General features: G+C 42.4%; 2 protein-coding genes across 6 annotated transcripts in view; one reads left to right on the forward strand and one right to left on the reverse strand.

Annotated features, from left to right (window-relative positions):
- GNAL (G protein subunit alpha L) overlaps positions 1–7,455 on the forward strand; it is a 642,487-nt gene extending 635,032 nt beyond the window's left edge. For both annotated transcript variants that reach the window (XM_069219747.1, XM_069219748.1), the window contains exon 12: positions 6,144–7,455. In XM_069219747.1, coding sequence (XP_069075848.1) covers positions 6,144–6,290 — 147 coding nt within the window. In that variant the 3' untranslated portion in view covers positions 6,291–7,455. The remainder of the gene's footprint in view (positions 1–6,143) is intronic.
- A 1,532-nt stretch (positions 7,456–8,987) lies between these two features.
- The window catches only part of MPPE1 (metallophosphoesterase 1), a 442,317-nt gene continuing 429,053 nt past the window's right edge, over positions 8,988–22,251 (reverse strand). For 3 of the 4 annotated variants that reach the window (XM_069219749.1, XM_069219751.1, XM_069219750.1), the window contains 2 exons: positions 12,534–12,674; positions 8,988–9,758 (listed from right to left, as the gene is read on the reverse strand). In XM_069219749.1, coding sequence (XP_069075850.1) covers positions 9,576–9,758; positions 12,534–12,674 — 324 coding nt within the window. In that variant the 3' untranslated portion in view covers positions 8,988–9,575. Of the gene's footprint in view, positions 9,759–12,533; positions 12,675–22,251 lie in introns of those variants that run through there. The other variant, XM_069219752.1, reaches the window with a different exon arrangement.

Below are 22,251 nucleotides of genomic sequence, written 5' to 3' on the forward strand. Positions count from 1 at the left end.
GGTAAATTATGTCATGTTGTGTGGTAAGGTCTATAATCTGTCCTTGCATTAAGGAAGGACACCTGCATGACTGTAATTTCCACATTGGGTGTTATCTGTATGGACACTTATTTATGTAATACTTTTCAGTGTAGTTCATGACTATGCTTAGTATGTTGGGGCTTCCTCCTTGGATATGACTCTGACACCTGTTTCAGAATAGTAGTCCTTTGGAACCTAGGTAAATAACTTTTTTATGCACAAACATGACATCAGCCCCTGTCTGGCTGTGATGTGCCTAAAACCTTCCAGGCACCCAGTTATTTTGGAGAATGAGGTATCCTATTTATGGCAAGGAACCTCCACCACAGGTGCTCAAGCTTGTTTTAGCATTTTGGGGCAATAAACCACATATGCTCAGGGCTATCCTTTGCAGTCAAAAATAAATATTGTGCTTAGCATCACTCTTTATCGAGAGGACTGCACTTTTGGTAGGCTAAATATTGGACGGGGATGCCCCAGTCTTTTGTGCTTATTCAACATTGTTTCAAAGTGTTTAATTTGAGCCAGTACGAACCAGCAGCACTGATTTTTGGGGACTGGCACTTTTGTTCACATCAGATATTTACCTAGAGCAAGTAATAGAAAAACCTGCAAATCCCAAAGACTGAGGAAGAAAAAAAAATAGAAATTCGTCATAAAAGGTGAAAGCGGGGACCTTCACGAGTGAGGTAATGGGGCAGGGAGTGTCTTGTTGATTAAACAGGCATGAGTTGGATTTAAGACTACAAGCCGTGGTATTCAGCGCTCCAATATAAAAAAAAAATATTGAACTTAAGTACTTCTTCAGACTGAGATGAGACGGCCTTTTAAAGACCATTACTTATGAGTGTGGACAGCAAGGTCCTCTGCCAGGTGTTGGCTAACAGACTGCAACTGGTGATAGGACAACTGGTGCATGAAGACCAGTTTGGGTTCCTCCTGGGTCGAGCACCTGCCATGAATTTGAGGAGACTGACTCATATAACACTTCATGTTGGGCCGGAATGACGAACTTGTGCTGGTCGCAAAAGACCTTGAGAAGGCGTTCAACACAAATGGGATATTGTCTGACCTTCCTTGCTTGGGTCCAGCTGCTGTGGACAGGCGGGATGATGTCGGGAACCTAGAATGTGGGTCGGGGCATGGGGAAGGGATACTTGCTGGCCCCTATCCTGTTTGACCTGGTACTGGAGCCCTTGGCCCTCTGTATTAGGAGGTATCTGCACGCATAGGGGATCATGCTTTGGGAAGTGAAACACTTGTGACCCCTCTGAACAGTGATGCTATCTTCTACCTGAAGGAGCCTTGGACGTCGCTGCCCAATCTTTTGCACTTGCTAGAGGACTTTTGGGAGATCTCTGGGCTCCAGAGTAATGGACTAAAAAGCCAGCTGTCAATTGCTTGGTGACTTGTATCCAAGGAACACATTTATCACCTTTTAGGAGAGGCGGGATACATTTGGTGTCGGCCCTGAGCGGTTCCTTCAGTATGCTAAAATGGCTGGACCACACTGAAAATATGGACAGACTTCTCCTGTGCTTCTTCCTAGACCCAAATATTGGAAAACATATTAGATTGGTGAGGGACGACACTTAATAACTTTGACATACAGGGCATTAAAATCTGACTCTTCTAAATCGAACTACTGTGCCAGACAAGCCTGGGATGCAGAACTGGAAGTTCCGTTGACTGAAGGGGGAATGGGCAAGGATATATGAGCTGGTTCGGAGGGAGTCCGGGAATGCCTGGTTTAAGCTGATACATTTTCACTTTCTCCAGCACACTTATGTCACCCAAAATGTAAAATCTTAGTAAACATAACCCACAGGGTCAAATAAGTCAAGTAAATAAAGATTTGGCGTCAATTACGTCAAAGTACCCTAAAAGTAATGCAAAGCAGCACAAAGCACTGCTTTGTGTAACTTGGAGCCAAGGGAGTGTTACATGGGTGGTACAATGATGTTCCCATGCAACAACCCATGCCTTTTGATGCAAAACCCTATCTACAAACAGTAATAGACATAGTTTTGCACCAAAAGTTAACGCCATGTGAAAGCACACATACAATGTAGGAAAAGGTTTAAGGTGTCCCTGTGCATAATATATTGTACTGGAAGGGTACCCGTCCAGTACAAAACCTATGCTAGTTTCATGCATACACCCTTTCACTATGGCACAAAGGTGTGTGTGTGTGTGTGTGTGTGTGTGTCCCACAGAAGCTAACATCGGCGCGGGAGAAGGGGGGAAAGGCAACATTTCTGTAAATATGGCACTTCCTTGCTCTCTCCACAACCAGCACAGTGCAGCATTTTTTGCTGCTGAACGGCGCTGCGTGACTATTTAATAGATCTGGGCCTAAGATCTCCAGACTGCCCCCAATGAAGGGAAAGAGCCATGTTCCTTCAGATGGCTTGGTCATGTCCACCAGTGCTGGAATATGGGAATGGTATCAGGAAAGTGGTGCAGGCAGTGGGGGATATTTCCCACCCCCACCCACACCAGCAGCCCCTCCGACTGGTTTTGGGCCTCATTGAAAGGCCAAAGGCAGTGAAAATATAAATTCATACAACTAGCCCTGCTTTTGTCCCCAAATGGCGTATTGCCAAGGGATGGCTGGGAATGTGGCAACCCAGTGTGCAGTTGTGGATGTGGGCAACTCTGGAGTAGTCCCTGGCAGAGGAAATCTATATAAAACTGACTAGGTGGGATGAAAAAGTGCAGGTTGACCTAATAATTTGGAGGGCCCTCTTTGGCAATTTTGCATACAGAGGTGGGTGCTGAAGCGCATGAGAACACTCAAAATGTAAGCAACACAAAAGGATGGACGGAGTGCTGAAACTTTTCAAACACTTGCCCCCAGTCACAAATCTGTGTTTAATCCATTGTTCTTTTGATCTCTATGCCACCCCAGTTTGGACTCCGTCAGATTGCATATCAGTCTTGGCCCTGTTCACCATCTACTTCCCTTAATTCTCCTGCAGCCTGCTGTTTGTTTCCCAAGAGACTTCAACTAACTTCCTCATGGTTTGCTTGTGTGTTTTTTTTTTTTTAGGTCAAGCATATCTGTTGTATGCTTCTAAGTATACATGTTATGTGGACTTCCAGCTATTTCATTTGTTTGTCAGTTAAAAATCCTTGCTTGCTAGTGGTCAGTCATGCCTCTGTCCCTCCTTCTGTGTAGGAGCAGGGACCAACTACTTAAAGTATGCTTTGTTCTGTTTATCTGGTCTGTAGGGGACTTTTGTTTTTTCTTTTACTTTGCTTCCAGCTCCTGTCCAAGGGAGCTTCTCTTTTTATTTGCAGAGCATTCTAGCTCTGAGCTAAGCAATAAACAAAGCTATAGTCAGGCTGTTATCTTGGTCACATTTAGTCTTTGTGGGCTCTCTGCACACTCTCTCAGCTGCCTGGCTCACACCCTTGCTTGGTTTGGATGATTTTCTTTACGAAGTGTACCTGCCTGTTGCTTATAGCCTAGGTACCCAGCTGTACCAGGGCTCCACAATCCTTAGCATGTGTGGGGTGAGCACTGTCTCTGTCTGCCAGGGTACCTCAGTTCTTTCAGTCAGTGCACTCTGCTCCTCCAGTACTGGGACCTAGGGTGCCGCTCCATCAGTGCACCTCAGTTCACACACTCCAAGCACCTCAGTGTGTGTGGGGTGCTGGCACTAGAACGGCTGTCTGCCAGAGAACCTCAGTTCTTACAGTCAATACCCTCTGCTGTTCCAGTATGGGAACCTCAGTCACAGCTCCATCAGTGCACCTCAGTTCTACCCCGGCAAGGTTACTTCCTTTCCTTTACTGGGGCCCTTCTCACATACAGTTCCATTATAGCAGCGCAATTCTAATATTCAGTTCCACTTCCAAGCCAATACTGGACCCAAAAGAGCAAAACTCAGATATGAGGTGCATTGACTGAGCTAACACCGACCGCCACTGTTAATGGGAACCATTACAACTCCCCCAGAATTAATTAATTCTAACATTCTGTGCACATTTCTTCTTACTACTAAGGCTCACAGATGCCCTTCAGGACTCCTCGCTTCTGTGGTTCAGAGGCAATGCCACTCCCATGATGGGCCCCACCCGCAGCTTAACCAGGGCACCTCCAGGCTAACACTTGACAACACTGGCACACCAATACTAGGTTCCACACATAGCTCCATTAACATATGCCACTTCTGACCTTGTGTGCTTTTTTTCTATTATAGTACCGCAGCCCACATAGAACTCTGTCTCCGTGCACCTTAACCCGAACCTGCAGCGTTCCATTATTCCAGCAGTGGGCCAAGGCACAGCTTTGTCTATACCATCAATCCTGATCTGAAGTACTCCAATATTGCTGTATTGAGGTTCACCAACAACTATGCTAATGCACCTCCTGCTGTTCTGCACTGCCACCTTCGGTTCCCCACTATGATTTCTGTTTGATGACAGGGGGAGGGCTGAGCCAAGTTAATCTATAGCTGCCATCTTTATTTGGGAGGGTCTGTTTCACCTATCTCAATCCGTTCTTCCCTTTACTCTGTTTACTCTCAATGATTTCTTTCTCCCCCCCTTTTCTCTTTCCAGCTCTTAAAATCCACTTTCGCTCTTTCTTTCAACTGTTTATTTCTACTTCTCTCCCTTTCTTTTATTTCCCTCTTGCTACATCCTCTTTGAAACTTGCAAAAATGTTATTTATTTCCTTGTTTCTTCATCATGCGTTCATTCTTTCTATATTTTTTCTCTTCCCTTCATTCTTTCTTTGTCTTTATTTGCTCTTTCCTTTCTCAGTGTGCGTCCTTTCACTTTTTTTTTTCTTTTGTCCTTCCTTTCTCTGGTGTTATTCTAAACTTCATCTGTCAATTCACGTTTAACTATAAATCCCTCTTTTTCCCATCTGTATGTGGAAGCCACAAGTTACTTGTCGGGGCCCGAAGTGTCAGTGGTTTTCCCATTCTGTGTCTGGGAAATGTGTCCGTACGTACATGCCCTGGTTCTTTCGCTGCTTGTTTTTCTCACAATCTTTTTGTCTAATGTTCATTTTTCCCTTTCTTTTCACACTTTTAATTGTTTCCTCTCTATCTTTTTCCCTTTCTTTCCACACTTCTTAAATTATTTTTCCTCTTTATCTTTCATTCGCTAGCAACCTTCCCTTTTTTGTTTTGTCTCACATGCTTGCTCTTTTTCTTCTTAGTTGTGCTTTCATTTTCTCATTCTTTCTTTCCCATCGTTCTTTTACTTCTTTGCGACCCCTTCTCCTTCCTTTTGTCTGTTGTATTCTGTTCACTTCTCTTTTTTCTTCCCCTTCCGCTTTCTCTCCTGAGGCCTAGTTATCAATGGAGCAACAGGAGCAGTGGCACTGGGGCCCAGAGACCTGCAGACTTTATTCAACTTTAAGTACTGCTGTTTTTTCCTGCCGAAATTCCAGTCAACCATTTTCCTTTCTTACTCCAGGGCCCATGGCACTGTTACTACGCAACTTGTCCTCTCCATCTTTACTCCTGACTCCCTCTTTGCTTTCACCCTCCAATCCATCCCAAATGGCATTTTTGTTATGGTGTTTTGAGCTTCACACTCTAATGGCAAAAGTTTATTTCTGATAAAGGTTTATATTATAATTGGGTATGTTTTAGGATAGAGGAAGAAGGTAAATGGAAGTGCCTTCGTTAAATGCTGGGCCACTGGAATTATATGTCAGGAAGAGATGTAAGTATGAGGCATGGTTGGCCAATCTGTGTCAAGAAAGTCCAGTTATGAATTTGCAATGCCAATAGCTTTAACTCAAGAAAATATGAGACCTGTTGCATTGCAAATGCTTGTTTCACTTGCTAACTCTAATTTGTCACTTCTTTCTACCACTCTCTGGCTCTCCACATTCTAGTATCTTTTGACAGCAAACTCATCACCCGCATATATCACAGGTTTGTTCTGTGTCACAAAGTATCTGGTGCATATATAGGCGACTAGATGGAAGCATCTATTGTTTTTTCATCGGAGGATTATAGCATTACGACAGCATTTCCTTGCAGAAATTATTTACTGTTGACTTTCAAATAGACAAAAAATTGTTTCATTGGTAAAGAACTAGTCGACCTGTAAAAATATGATCATAAATGTGGTTCCCTCGCTCTCTATTGCAGAGGATAAGTACGGCGAGCGGAGACGGAAGACATTATTGCTACCCGCACTTTACGTGTGCAGTGGACACGGAAAACATCCGCAGAGTCTTCAACGATTGTCGAGACATCATTCAGAGAATGCACCTTCGCCAGTATGAACTTTTGTGATTGGAATCACCGTGGAGCCTGTGGTTTTTAATTCTTTGCTCCTCTTTTCTGTATTTTTCTTTCTGTCCTGACCCACACAGGGTGGACAAATCCATCATAAGTACGTGTCACCTTTCCCATTATTTTTACCCTGGGGATTTATTCCACATTCAGCTCCCCCCTCCCCCCCCCCCCTTCCCTCCCCCATACGTTTTTTTAGCTATTGTTTTGGTTGGGACTATTTTTGTACTTTACTTTATATGCCACTTTATCATTCCACTGAGCCTTGGGCTATCTCTGGTCCCATAGCTTTTGAAAGAATGCAGCCTGCTTGTTTTTTCCAGCAGGTTGTCCGTGCAAATACATGTATGTCCTTTGTACGGCACTATAATCAGACCTATCCCTGTGTGGGTTTTTTTTTTTGTTCAACATGACACTGAAGAGTACTTGATGGGGGAAAAAGAATAATGCACTTTGTATCAGGTTATTAAAAATACTGTTGAGGAAGTAAACACACAATGTAGCAGCACCACAATATTTATTACTTAGTCACAGTTTTTAGCATTATTGAGTTGCAGGTCAACTGTTAGTGACCTCCTCCTTTTAAAAAGCCGTTCCTAGAACAGGAAGTAGACTAATATGACGAGAGGCATGGTGAAGAAGATAAGCAATTTATTTCTGGGGTTTTGTGGCTAAAATTTCTCTGCCGACCTCAGGCATTAGAACTGCAGCTGCATTCCGCCTATTGCATAGAGGCTGTAAACAACCACCCTCACTTATATTTGTTCCGTCCACAAATTATCTGTTTTTAGTACAGATCATTCTTGGACATTAGTCCCTCTAACACACACACACACACATATATATATATATATATATATATATATATATATATATATATATGTAAAATATCTTTTTGTTTGTTTTACTGCTGATTTATTATATTGTACAGACTGTAAAATGTAATATTATTTTGTACAACTTTATTGAAAAAAGAATACTTGTAGAAGATCTTTGTGCCTTGATTATGGCTGTACCTGTAAAATGAGCTAAGATGTAAGTATGTTTTTGATTGCGCTGTACAGCTTGATGTCAACCTCACCTGCAGCAGTGACTGAAGGTGGGAACTTTATCTGTAGAATTTAGTTTTTTTCTGGTTTATATAAAAAAGGAAATGCTATTTAGTAAAAAAAAAAAAAAGTTTAAATTATGCAAATTAACCACTTACCTTTACAAGTAAGGTCCTACAGTGATCAGATGTTGCAGCAACATGCCTTTTCCTTTCCTTTTTTGAAGGGGGCGGGGGTTTAGGGTTGGAGGAGTGGGGGAGAGTCTCAGCTTTAAAATTCCTGAAATCCATTCAAGTGTCCAAATTTGCAACCTGGTGTTGTTTCAGTGGAAAACAAGAATGAATTTTCATTTATGTAGAACTAATGTTTAGTAATTCCTTGGTCATTTATGGACCATCTTTCACTTTTGCACAAGCAGAATGTGAACGTGCAACACCACTGGACCCAGGGTCTTAACATGGGTTTACTTAGTTGCTTTCCTTGTGCAAGAAAAACGGCAAACAAAAGTGTGACAAATCCTTGTGACTGGCCTAAGAGAATTACAAGATGATATTTTTATTTCTCTTTTAATAAAGAGACACTTTAGAAACTTGTTTTATTTTAAATACTATAGAATCAAAATGTGTGAATATTTCTCAGACTTGAATAATTTATGCAAATGACGTTCTCAAAACAAGTTGTGGTACAGTACAATATATATATATAAAAAAGCAAGAATTGCTGTAGCAATAAGGCATGTCCTTTTTAGTAACTATTACACTGCTTTATATTTTATACATGGGTGTTTTATGTCTCTGTGAGTATATACTTCTGTACAAATGTCAAAAATTACAGTTGCAATAACAGAAATTCGGAGAAGTGTTAGCCTACATTACTTCACATATTTGTTTTTGGCCAAAAACTTGGCATGTCTCCATCATTTCTTTACATTTAAGTGGAGGAGAGAAATACAGTTTCTAAGTTTTTTTTTTTTTTAATACCCTTAAAACCAATCCGAGTTTTGTAGATGGTGCATGCTTTAGTTCCGTTTACCTTATTGGGCAATTCTTTTTCAGAAGCTTGTCACTGTAATTAAATTTACTTTTTGCTTATACATTTGTAGTTCATAGAGCAAGATTAGTGCAAACAGAAGGCCCAGGATTCTTTCAGCAATTTTTCTGCTGGTTTTGTTTTCTTTCCTCATAAAAGTTTATGCAGGACTTTTGTATTTTTTGCATTTTTTTTTATATGTTGTTCACTTTTCAAGTGTCTGCCACATCCTAGACAGGAAAATTGGGATTTTGCCTTAGGGGAATTAGATGATCAGTTACATGTTAGGAGGCATACTGAACTTCAGTATTGTGATGTACAGTCTCCTTCACAAATATTGCAAACCACTGCAAACGATTACCTGTTAAAATTTGATTTAAATAAGATGCCTTATTTAATCACAATGAAGTTAAATGTCAGATGATTGTTGTGCATATAATTTTATTTATATTCTGATCTCGTTTAGATAACCGTTTTAAACAAGCAGTGGAAATGTGTTTAAAAAGCACGCTAAAACCTCTGTTTTACCAGTGTCTGTCTATCTGGGAACGGTATTGTTTGGCCAGCCAAAACAAACACATTTTATTCTTTGATAGTAAATTCTGACTAGGATTCAGAATTGTTCACAATGATTTTTTTAATATAAGAAATCAACCAAGGACAATCAAAGTCTTATACAAAGCATTTTCCTCCCAATATGATTACAAGATAACAATTTGTAATAGATGGCAGATTTTTAACACCATCATAGCAACCAATACAGATATACAGCTGGTAGTGTCAGGAATCTTATGATAAATAAAACAAAGACAAATACCTAAAAATAACAGCCTCTGCAGTTGTTTGGAAAACAGTGCAGCTCATTTAGTGGCAATTATTTACATTGTGAAGTTATCTCCAGAAGTGAGGCATATATTTCACATATTGCTCAGGCACAACCTTTAATGAATATATATTTCTTAAACCATTCTAGTTCTTTCTAGAAAGAGATGAAAGATGCACGTCATTGTAGAAGTCTTTATACATTTGTGCAGCATAAAAAATAGGAAAACCTTCCCATGATCCACCCCTACCAATCCTGCTTAGATTGTGCAGGTCAGCATTCATTCATGTTTTTGAACAAAAATAAAGCATACATCCACAAGCGTGTTCTTCAGTAATATGAATTTGGATATGCAATATCCAAAATCATGAACATCTAAAAGCTTCATGTCGGCTTGATTCTTCTTGCAAATCGTTTGGCAAAGTGAAAGGGAAGTTTGAAAATTTGACAATAAGCAGATATTGAGAAAAGCAGTGGAATGCCTCCTGTGAAATAGATAGAAATTACTGAATTCTCCAAAGGAAGAAAGCACTTCGAAAGGGAAGAGTTTGTTCCTGTAATACTGCCCTGAAAAGAAAAAAGAAACCAATCATTAGGTTACAAACTGAACCATGATCTTAATATACCCAGCTCACCAGGGATAATCACTTCTACAAATAACAACTGAACATGTGGTTCCATTAGTATTTTGTGGACTAGTGGCATTCCACTCAGTGAGCATGTTGTGACTCCATCCACTATTGAGCATATGTTAGACTACTTACATCTTGCCTCAATCAGCCTTTCTATCATGTCATGGCGATTGACAAATGTTAGAGCATCATATGGAAAATATTCCAAAGCAAGCAGTTGCTTGTAAAACTCCAAGGTTTTATTTGGGAATCCCCAAACAGTGTTGTTATTAGGTGTGCTGACCGTCTATCAAAACCTTTATCTCAAGGTTTTGCAGAGGAAAGCATGACTTGGAGCCATGGTTTTTAGGCAGGGATATTGTACAACATGGAAAGTTAGATTGAAGGGTGTGTAGCCCATGTTATTCTGAAACGAGGCAGCAACTAAAATGTGGGTGTCTGCACGCCGCCATTCTATAGAAGTTCGATCGTAAAATCCTATGATTTTGTAACTTGTCACTGCTATGTTTTTCAAAGCAACATTTTGCCTGGCCTACCTAGGTCTTAAACTAAACATTAAAATCCCCATTCAGGTCTTTGATGGGGGATTCCAGATGAAAAGAAAATTGCTAGGTAGTTTCTTGTTTTGTTTGACTAAAGCAGAATTGACATCTAATTCATTCCGGCTCCAGTTTGATAACATTACCCTTCTAGCTACCTACCTTTTAAAGAGGACAGTTCAGATGCCAGTAGAGGTAGATTGAGAAACTCACATGGTATTGGAGAAAAGACCTCGCTCTGCAAATTTATATTGCATCATTGTGAAAACAAGTAGTTGTTGCGTAGACCAGCAGATACTCTAAACAAGTGCTAGACAGAGAGTAGCGGTCCCTGTTGCAACTAATAACTGTGGGGAACAGCAGTAGAGCACGACTTCACAAACATTCACCCTGACAGTGTTGTTGAAGAAGCACCAGATTGTCACTGGTGATACCCAAATAATCTGGAACCTTACGGAGGGGTGAAGTGAAACACTCTTATTTCAAAAGGCTTTGAAAGCTTCAGAGTATATCCTTTAAGTAACCATGTGAATAATGCACCCAATAATGATACATTTCTGCAAGAAAAAAAGATGACAGCCGTACTGCATAAAGTGACACTTTTTCCACATGCAATTAAAATATTTGAAATTACTGTTCACCACTTTGAACTGTTACAACTGTGCTATTGAGTAAATTGTTTCTTTCACGAATTGTGACTTCTTCACAAAAAAAATATCAAAATGTAGGTCAGCTGCGTGGTGATAGAATTTGATGTTTTCTTACTGGCTCACTACTCCCCTGTTAATTTACTGTAGCATTTAATAGAACTAGCTGAAAAGACTGAAGCTACGTTACCTGCCCTTTCTACTACTGACTAGAACTCCAGAAACCTACTCTTTGTAGTTGCTAATGTCTTGCTAGTCAAAGTTACAAACTCCCTTTGGATTCTTTCAACGTCAGTGAAGGGTGGCCACAATTACTATCACTGTCCTACTTGAAGCTTTGTGGGATACAACCTTTCCTGCTCTCAAAACTTTGAAGCAGCCGAGTCCACTTGTGTACTAGTTACTAAACATATTCAACTTCGATTTCTGTAGCAACACGTTTTTGGCTGATCCTGAGAAAGCTGCCACTTCGGGATTAAATTATCAACAATGCAGATGTAATGCATTTTCTAATTGTTATGTGTGTAAATATGGTTGCTTTGATACTTTGAAAAGTGTTAGGTTTCATTTTTGCTGGATAGTGAAACTACAGGTATGCATTTGAAAACCACACTACCAGTTTCACTGGGGCAAACAAGCAGTGTCTGATTTAATTCAGAAATCATTTTTTGTGTTGCCACAGTAAGATGCTTTTAATGGGATTTTTAAAATGTATTTCCCAAATGACAATTTAAGGCCCATATTTATACTTTCTTAGCACCGCATTTATGTCAGTTCTTGACGCAAAAGCGGCGCAGACTTACAAAATAAAATTATATTTTGTAAGTTTGTGCCGCTTTTGAGTCCAAAAATGACGCAAATGTGGCGCTAGAAAAGTATAAATATGGGCCTAAGTGCTTGAAGCCTTTGTTCAAAACTGTGACTGCTTGCTGAGAATTGGTATTAAAGACACACTACACAAGTTAAGGAGGCATTGTTGATCTACAATAAATAGGAGTGAATGACTCAGGATGGTATATACATCGTTTTTTTATTCAGCTTAGACCAATATTTTACAGTGGAAGGAAATGTCTGATAATTTAGGGTGCTCCAGACTCAAATTCAAAAGAGACACAAAGGCATTTGCCATGCTGATTAAAGCATTTACAATATACTGTATTGTGCAACAGATCTTGCTTTGGAACGGACTGCTGGAACATCTTGTGTAACACGATGGCTTTTTTAATGAGACTGACTTCAAGAAGAAAGTGTATTGTACCATGAAACATAGGACAAGCTGCAACGACCAATGATGTCTGAAGTGGTTAATAAAGATGTTTGGAATATAGGAAGAAAACAATCTTACAGAAAGTAGAAACTAATACTGAGGTTACTTCTGTCATTGAAGAATTAATGATAATTAAAATGTCTTTTTTTAAAGGTAGTGTAAAATATCATGTAGTGTATTATTACCTACGTGGACTTAAGATATTTTTAATAAAATAATTATCTAATGAATATGATAATAAAAATGTATACATTTACCATAATGAAGCTAGGGTTGTTTCTGTTCCTCCAGCTGAAGGATGGGACACTGATCTCCGGAATTGCACCATTATGCAGCACTTCACAGGCGCTATGTGTATGACCACTCAGAATTAACCTCGGCTGAAACCACCACATCAGCTAAATGATTGGAAAAAAAACACACACCATTATAGAAAGTGTTTTCTTGTGTATTTCAAAACTTTAACTCAACCATGTTAGTAGAGGACATTGGTTAGACAGTAACACACCAGAAAGGCTGCTTCAATTAACAGGTATTTCAGCCAATACCAACAGTTGAATGTATTGCACTAATTTCACTTAACATTCATAAGATCATCTTAACTGCTCCACCATTCTCCAGGACTTTGGTATTGTAGAGCTCATGTTTCCAAAGTGCCTCACCTAGGTGCAGGGAAGCCAGAGTAGCATGCTTCCGAGATAGGCTAGCAAATCAAGTGGGTACACACTAATCTACAGATGCACACTGCATATTTTTCAATTGGTGCCCTCTTTTGAGCTGTCCTTAAGAAGTAGGTAATAAGGATGGAAGGCCTTTTCTTAAGATTGCATCCGGCTTCCTGGAATTTAGAACTGATGAGAGTTTGCATCACATATTTAGGAGTTGCTGTGTAGTCTTTAACTTGGCCCCTTCTTCACGTTTGCTTTTAGTTCTGCACCACTTGCTTTTCATTGCACCTGAAAACCCATGGAAGAGCTGTTTGTCTACCCAGTTGCATTTTGTGTGGTCCACATGAGGGCTTAGTGGCGTTTTTTGGATCAAGGCGAAGTCTCTACTTTCATCGGGTGAAGTAGAGCAAAGAATGCTGGCAAAGTGATTGATTGACCGATTCATAGCACCAACTTGTCCAGAAAGAAGGTGGTGTAGGATGGCTGAACCTACAGTTCATTAACGCAGTGTATTGACAAAATGGCAATAAGGAACAGTGTATTCGTAGCATGTGTTGGCTGCAGATACACATGCTATGCACACTCCTGCCATCTAGTGTTGGGCCTGGACTTTGTAAGTTTTTTTCTTTTTTTCTTCCTGGGTGCAGTCTTTCATGGTTGACATTGTGCATTGTATCTCCTCCTCCTTGAGGTGTTGCACATGTTCACGGGCTCTTTTGTCAGATTCGTTTTTTCTGCCATCAGGCTCTGACTGACTGCGTTGGAACTCCTTATATTTTTTATGCCCAGGTGCCCTACGGATGCCTAATGGCCACAGAATTGTCAACGAAAACACACACAGTTCCTGCAGCATTTTTTAACCGTATAGAAGACATCCATTTACAGCAGACTTCAAAATCTATGCCTTCCAGAATGCTCATCTCTGGGGAAATGGAGGGTAGAAAAGACAGCTGATTCAGAAAGTGCCCTCGGTGTGGGGTGAAGTACACCTACTCCAGCACCAACAATGTATGCAATCTATGTCAAACACTCAGAAGCAGATACAACAGGAGACTGGCTCACATCATGGAGATGTCAGTGGAGGCTGACTTCTCCCAAGAAGCAGCACACATCGAAGGTGAATTGGGCATCGATATCACACCATACAGGGGTAAATCAGTGCCAGCCCACACTACATCACCTTCAATGAAACCGGTGGGGAAGAAGGGTTGGAGACGCAGGTTGAACAAACTAAGCACAAGACTCTGGTACCTAGGTCAGGGCCCATAATGAAGACAACACCAAGGGCCATGAGTACACTTGACCCACCTCGACTGAGGAACATATTACATATCCCTCCCCCTACACAGCCCTTGGGCCCTGGTCGATGTCGCAGGCGTGCAACGGAGCTAAGACAGGACCAGAAAAGACTCTGTAGGCCTTGTTGCAAGATTGGGACAAACAGGGATGGAGCAGACACCAGGCCAGCATTGGTTCCAAAGCAAGCGTCAACATTGAGCAATGTACCAGTGCCAAAGAAATCACATGCATCGATGCCACAGAAGCAACCGGATCCCAAGAAAAGATTGTAGTTGAGCCATTTGGAAGCCAAATAACCATCGGATCCAACAAAACTCAAGGAACATGGTCACTCTTTGATGCCGAAGTAAACCCTGGTTCCAACCACCACCAAAACAAAGGTGCCTTCCTTGGCCATACCCAGAGTGCCAGAGAAGCAGATGGAGAAGGCAATGTCCTTGAAGGTCTACATAAATACATGCAAAAAAACAGCATAAGCACTCGTTCAAAAGACAGTGTCAAGAATTAGAGGTCCTACAACCACTAGAGTGGCTACCGAATAGAGGGCCAATGTCATTCAGCCAACCACCATACCCACATCCAAGGTCATCCTCAGCTACTCAGGAAGAGGAGGGTGGGGAAAAGCCCTGACATTCAGGAGTATGACTCGGACTCTCAGAGGTACCAACCTCAGCCCCAGTGGATAACTATAACGTGGTCCTTCCAGATAGTGACATAGAGCCACCAATCCCAACTAAAGTTTCTCCACCTGATGACACCACATCATACCATAGTGTCATACAAAGGGCTGTGGAATACCATAGCTCCCCCTGCAGACCACAGAAGAGGAAACTGACTTCTTGGTGGAAACACTTTCCAAAACTGAATGTACCATTCAATATGTACCTATGATAGGTTCTATATTGAATGTCTCAAAAAACATCTTTAAAGACCAGTTAAATCCAGGGTGCTTACTCCATGGACAAAGCGTAATTATAAGCCTGCTCCATCAGACACTCTCTACACCCTACTGCAGACTCCCTAGTCATCACTACAGCTTGGAAGAGAACAGCATCGCAAGGCACTTGGGAAACACCACTTCCTGATAAGGAGAGTAAGCGCATCAACACTGCAGGTAAAAGGCTGGCTACAGGACATACCAATCACTGGTGAATCGCATACCCTGTGGGACTATTGTCTCACCACAACAGGGCTACCTGGGATGGGATGCAGGACTTATACAACATCTCATTACACAAAGGGAGAGTAAATGGGAGCAAGAGGAACAACACGCCGTACTCAACTCCCACAGAAGCGCAATACTAAATCACAAATGTGAGTACGGGGTTCTGGTAACGTAAGTAGGTCCGAAGTGTACTAATTGTGACACTAGACCAAGACCACTCGTATACCTCGACTAGAGGTGAAAAGAGGGTGCGCTGTGAAGTGGTGTCAGGTCTAAGGGTGGGGGGAGGGGAATTTCCTTTACGGACTAGGTGGTCTCACACACTATGTAGTGTCATGCTTCATCATATGACCACCTAGCCCCACCCAGGTAGGACAGTGCCACCTGGGCGGACTCAACCTCACTGTTAAAGGAACAGGAGGGAGTGCGTAAATTAATTTAATTTCTGGAAAATGGGATCCAGCTATGCTAGGGAAATAAAAACACCTACTCAGATACCCGGGTAAATTTAATGGAGGGTTCTGTGTGGTGTGATTAAAAAGGAATGGGGAACGGGTGTGAGAGCAATGACTCACAAGGTCACCTGTCTAAAAGGAGTAGCCAACATGTTTCTGCCCTTATGATTGAGCTATGGAGGGTCTCTGGGCATTCATCAGGGCGTTGGATCCCTGTTGCAATTGCTTCTTAAGCGCTGCAGCAATAAAGAAGGGGAAGGGCCTACCTTAACCAAGGGATTACCTGGGGAGGACCCTAACACTTGAGGCTAGTAGCCTCTGGTATCCTGGAGAGGGAGCGTCCCCTTATAGTCAGACTTGCATCAAAGGTGGGCGCTCTCTGTGCGCCTATACCGACCTCTCCTTCAGGACCGCTTGGATGAATAATGTGATTATTGCTGCAGCGCTTAAGAAGCAATTGCAACAGGGATCCAACGCCCTGATGAATGCCCAGAGACCCTCCATAGCTCAATCATAAGGGCAGAAACATGTCGGCTACTCCTTTTAGACAGGTGACCTTGTGAGTCATTGCTCTCACACTGGTTCCCCATTCCTTTTTAATCACACCACACAAAAACACCTACTCAGATACCCAGGTAAATTTAATGGAGGGTTCTATTTCCCTAGCATAGCTGGATCCCATTTTCCAGAAATTAAATTAATTTATGCACTCCCTCCTGTTCCTTTAACAGTGAGGTTGAGTCCGCCCAGGTGGCACTGTCCTACCTGGGTGGGGCTAGGTGGTCATATTATGAAGCATGACACTACATAGTGTGTGAGACCACCTAGTCCGTAAAGGAAATTCCCCTTCCCCTCCCCCCCACCCCTTTGACCTTATACAACATCTCCCAGAACAATACAGGAAAAAGGGGAAGAGCTAGTTGCTGAAGGGAGACATCTCAAATGCAACCATCCACTCTGCTCTGGACAGTGCAGACACTGTGGCGCGAGGAATTGATTTCTCAGTAATGCTTCATAGCCATGCATGGGTCCGCTTATCAGAATTTAAGCCAGAAGTGCAATAGCACATTCTGAACATTTCTTTTGATGGTGAGCATCACTTTGGCCGAGAGGTTGACACAACTGGAGAAGATTTAAAAAAGACACAGACAGCCAAGTCAATGAGGTTCTTGCAGTCCACTACGCCAAAGCAGCGGCCTTTTCAGTGTTTCCAAGGGAGATGGGCCTTCAAAAATACCACACCAGAGACCCCAAGATACACATGCCAACAGCAGCAATACCACCAGCAAGTACAGAAGGGGTATTAGTGAGGTGGCAACAAATCAAGAGGAAAAGGTAGAAGACCATCCACAAAGGGAACCTCTACCTCCAAGCAGTGACTCATCAACAATTACTTTTGATCACACAACACTTGTCTGGAAAGGCGTCAATACATCCATCAGTTGTAGCTAGTGGTTACACTTTCACATGCTGACACCTGAGGATGTGATACCACTACTACAAGAAGGCAACTTCATAGCTGCATTAGATCTGAAGGATGCATACTTTCATATCCCAATCCATCTGGCACATTGCCAATACCTCCAGTTGGTGACTGGTAAGTGGACATCACTATCAAAGTACTACCATTTGAGGCAACAGCCCCAGGCGAGTTCACCAAATGCCTAGTTATACCCCTAAGCAGGGAACACATGCATGTTGTCCCTGGACAATTGGCTAATCAAGAGTTCCAGCAAACAAAAATGTCTACAGGAGACGCAAACAGCTAGCAACATCTTACAATAAATGCTACCAAATCTCATCTATAAGTGCTGCAGATACAACCTTACCTTTGAGCCATACTCAGTGTGATCACAGGAAAAGCGTACCCAATCCACAGAGGGTTCTCAATCTCCAGAACCAACTGGCTCTTTTTCCTCCACATCGTTGTATACAACTCAAAATGGTGATGAGCATTTCTAGGTATGATGACTTACTCCATTGCAACAGTTCCACATGCACCTCTACATATGAAACGCTAACAAGACTGCTTAACATCACAGAGAGGGGTGGGTGGTCAACATGTAGGGTCTAGTGTTGGCTATGCTTAAGGTCCACCAGGCACTACAATGGTGTAATGCACAAAACATACAAAAGGGAAGAGCCTTCAGGGACCAATCCTGCAAGTAACATTCATGACTGATGTATCACTCCTGGGTTTGGGTGCTCATATGGAGAACAGTGTGGTGCAATAACAGTGGCTGGCACAACAGCAAACATTCCACAACAATATTCTGTAGCTACTAGCCATACAGATGGCCCTCAAGGCATTCTTACAAAACATAAAAGGGAAGAATGTTCTACTTACAGACAATATGACAGTAATTGACTACATCTTGAAACAAGGAGGGAAACATTCATTGCAGCTATCCCAACTAGCACAAATCATATGGAAAGGGGTTAAAAGACTCAAGATCCACCTCCTGGCACCATACATACCAAGGGTAGACAACTCACTGGCAGACCGACTGAGCAGGAAGCAACAACAGGTCCACAAGTGGGAAAGCCACACTCAAATCCTGCAAACATACTTTGTACCGTGGGGACTCCCAACAGTAGATCTCTTTGGATGTGAAGTTTTGACATTTTACGTTTTCTACAGTGCCAGACACTCACAACCCAAGAGCAATGCTCTACGAATTAATTGTTCAGAGATATTTGCAGACGCTTTTCCACCTCTCCCATTCATTTCATATGTGTTCAGGAAGCTCAGGCAAACCACTAATACTCCTTGCTCCAACATGGGCACGACAAACATAGTACACAACATTGTGGGAGCTCTCCCTAGTACATCAGAAGAAGCTTCCGAACATTCCAGATCTTCTCACTCACACTGGGGGCAGATAGGCACCCTTATGTTCAACAGCTCAATCTTGCAGTTTGGCTCCTGAAGTCATTGATTTGGAGTACCTACTATTACCTCAAGAATGTATAGACATTCTAAAGGAAGTCAGAAGACCAACTACAAAATGGAAATGCTTTGTTCACTATTGTGCTGCAAATTAAAAAATCCTTCAGCACCATCTTAACAACTGATGTGTTACTTGCTACATCTTCAATAATTGCATTTAGCTTACACATCTATAAAGCTGCATATAGCAGCGATTGCTGCATACCTACAGAACAGAAAAAAACAATCACGATTCTGCATAGCTGCAATAAAAACATTGATGGAGGGACTCGAGTCATTCCACCACGCAGACCTATTGTACCATCCTGAAACTTAAAACTGTGTTGACATGATTAATGCCTACACCACTTGAACCTATGCATAAATGCTAGCTAAATCTTTTTACATTGATTCCTTGTCACAATTACATCACTAAGAAGAGTAAGCAAATACATGCACTGACTATTGAGGAACCTTATTTCCAAGTATTCCAAGACAAAGTGTGACTGCGCACAAACCCAAAGTTTCTGCCAAAAATTATATTGCCTTTCCACTTAAATCAGACATTGGATTTACCATTTTTCTTTCCAAACCCAGAAACAGTTGCAGAAAGGGCATTGCATACACTAGATGTTAAACACACCCTTATGTAGAAAGAAAAAAAAGCATTTACACAAACACAACTAGTACTTATTGTAAATCCAAGGAATGGTAATCCCATCTCAAAAGCAAGAATCACTCGATGCCTAGTGAGATGCAAACGATTTGCTACATCAAAGCAAAACCAACACTACTCTCAATGCCAAGGGATCATTCCACAAAGGAAAAAGAAGCATCAATGGACTTTTTTTTTTAAATATCCAGCTAACAAAAGTGTGTAGACTTGTCCATGTTTACAAATGTCTACCAAACACGATTGTGTTGATGTACAAGCCAGACAACAAGCTCCAGTGGGGCAAACACTGCTATGTACATTATTTCAGGCAAATGCACTATCTGATTTCTAAAGCCACCACCACATAGCATGTGTATCTGCTACCAACACATGCAGTGAATGGATTATGTTACCCTGTAAGCATCTATTCGTAGTGTGTAGTGCTGCAGACTCACATGCACCCTCCCCGGCAGGTATTAAATGGTGGCATATATACACAATGGGGGTCATTCCGACCCTGGCGGCCGGCGGTTTGCTGGCGGGAACACCGCCAACAAGTATGACCGTGGCGCAAAAGCCACGGCCATACCACCGGCCCCTCCATTTTCCCGCCAGGTTTCCGCCTGGCGGTCATAATCCCCAGGGCAGCGGTGCAAGCACCGCTGCCCTGGGGATTATGAGTCCCCGACCGCCAGCCTGTCCGTGGCGGTAGACACCGCCATGGAAAGGCTGGCGGTAAGGGGACGCACGGGGCCCCTGGGGGCCCCTGCACTGCCCATGCACTTAGCATGGGCAGTGCAGGGGCCCCCAGGCGTAGCCCTGTTGCGCATTTGCGCGACGGGTGCTACTGCACCCGCTGCACATCAACATTGCCGCCGGCTCTATTACAAGCCGGCGGCAATGTTGATGTGCCATTTCCGCCGGGCCAGCGGACGGTAACGCTGTTACTGTCTGCTGACCCAGCGGAAATGTCGGAATAGGGAGGCATGAATACCGCCGGCAATGGCGGTATTCTGTCTCCCCTGGCCTCGGCGGTCTGGAAAAAAGACCTCTGAGGTCGGAATGACCACCAATATATTTTAAAATGTTCAACAGCAAACACCAACTTAGCAGACTATGGGGCATATATACAAGGAACTGGTGCTTTGGCTTCGATGCACCAGTTTCCTTGCGACGCCCTGTGCCCCTCTAACGACACCATGCTAGCGCTGTATTTACAATACAGTGCACCACGGTGCTCATTAGCACAACTGCGTCAAAATGTTTGGTGCAGTTGTGGTGCTTTGCTGGACTAGTGCCAAACCTTTTGGCGCTAGTCCAGCAAAGCTCAGGGACGCCCATGGAATAAAGTACGAGCGTCACTTTGAAGCCCGCCCTTGGCCGGGGTTAAAAAAAAATGACACTATAATGGCGCAGTGAAATCTTGTAAATTTCACTGCACCATATTTTGGGCCTCCCTGCAGGGGAACACCTCCCTTGCATACATAATACCTGGAACAGGTATAATGTGGAGCAAGGGTTTGCAAAGTGGCGCAGGGTGAGGGCCTGTTTAGTGCTGCTGTAGCGTAAAAAAGAAGGTGCTAAGAGAAACAGGGCTTGTAAATATGACCCTATATCCTCACATCCTAAATGTCATGGGAAAAAAATGCAGTCTAACAAAAGATCGCCTGAACATGTGAGTCTCCTCATTCTCGAGGCACTGCACAACACTGACCATAATAGAATTCCTTGAGACAAACAACTTGCGAAGTCAAGACCCAAAACTAGATGGCTGGAGTGTGCATAGCATGTGAATCTGCAGCACTGCACGCTACGAGTAGATGCTTACAGGGTAACATAATCCTTTCAGGGCCCATATCCTTAAGCAGCAGCTGTGCCTAGGCTTGAAGGGAATACACAACTAGAATGTTTTAATAAAAAAACAGGCTACGGTCCCTTTTAGGCATCATGAATAATTGTAGGATGAAACATCTGTGTCAAACCTTTGATGGAACACATCACAAATGGTGATTTAAATAAGGATATTTGGTCCAGTGAGCACTAAAAGGCTGAAGTAATTTCACCTTACCAACTTGCAAGCCCCTGCGGGCCTAAAAAAGGACAAAGATAAAGATGGCATCTCTAAGGCATCTATAGCCCTGAAATTCCACCAGATAACACGTTTTGTTTCCAACGCCCAGCATAGATAGACATTGTAGAAGGGGGCCTGGCGGAAAGGATGACATCCAGCACCTCAGTTGGCAAATCGAATGAGGCTGTGGTAAGGCTTAAGGGAAGCACAGCTAACAAAGTGTTCTTGGCCCACTGTGAACTACAGGTAATGCCTGCAAGATGGGAGTATGGAAACAGGCATCCAGTGACGCATCTTTTCTCATGAGTTCAAAGCACACAGAATTTGACCAAGCAAAACATTTTTTTTAAATTTGTCTTTCCACAGGAAGTTATTTAATGGATGAATGTCCAGGGTAGGAAGGAGGCCCCCTTACTTTTTCAGGATGAGGAAGTATTGAGAACAGCATTCTTCCCCTTTCTTTGAGTCCAGCACCTGTTCAATGGTACCCTTGGAAAGTCATAGAATTACCAATTGCTTGAGGATTGTCAAGTGCTTCAAAATGAATTCTGGTGGCGAGGAAAATAGGGTGAGGTGTTAACAAAGGTTAGGAAATTATCCTTTGAATAATCTGTCAGACTCATTTATTGGATGGAATGGTCTCCATCTGGGTGGAAATGTTGAATCGTGCCTGCAACTCGACTGGCACTAGCCACTTAGGGTAAATAAAAGCAGCTTGCTAATCGTTGCAGCT

The sequence above is a fragment of the Pleurodeles waltl genome, chromosome 2_2, assembly GCF_031143425.1.
Source record: "Pleurodeles waltl isolate 20211129_DDA chromosome 2_2, aPleWal1.hap1.20221129, whole genome shotgun sequence".
NCBI classification, from domain to species: Eukaryota; Metazoa; Chordata; class Amphibia; order Caudata; family Salamandridae; genus Pleurodeles; species Pleurodeles waltl.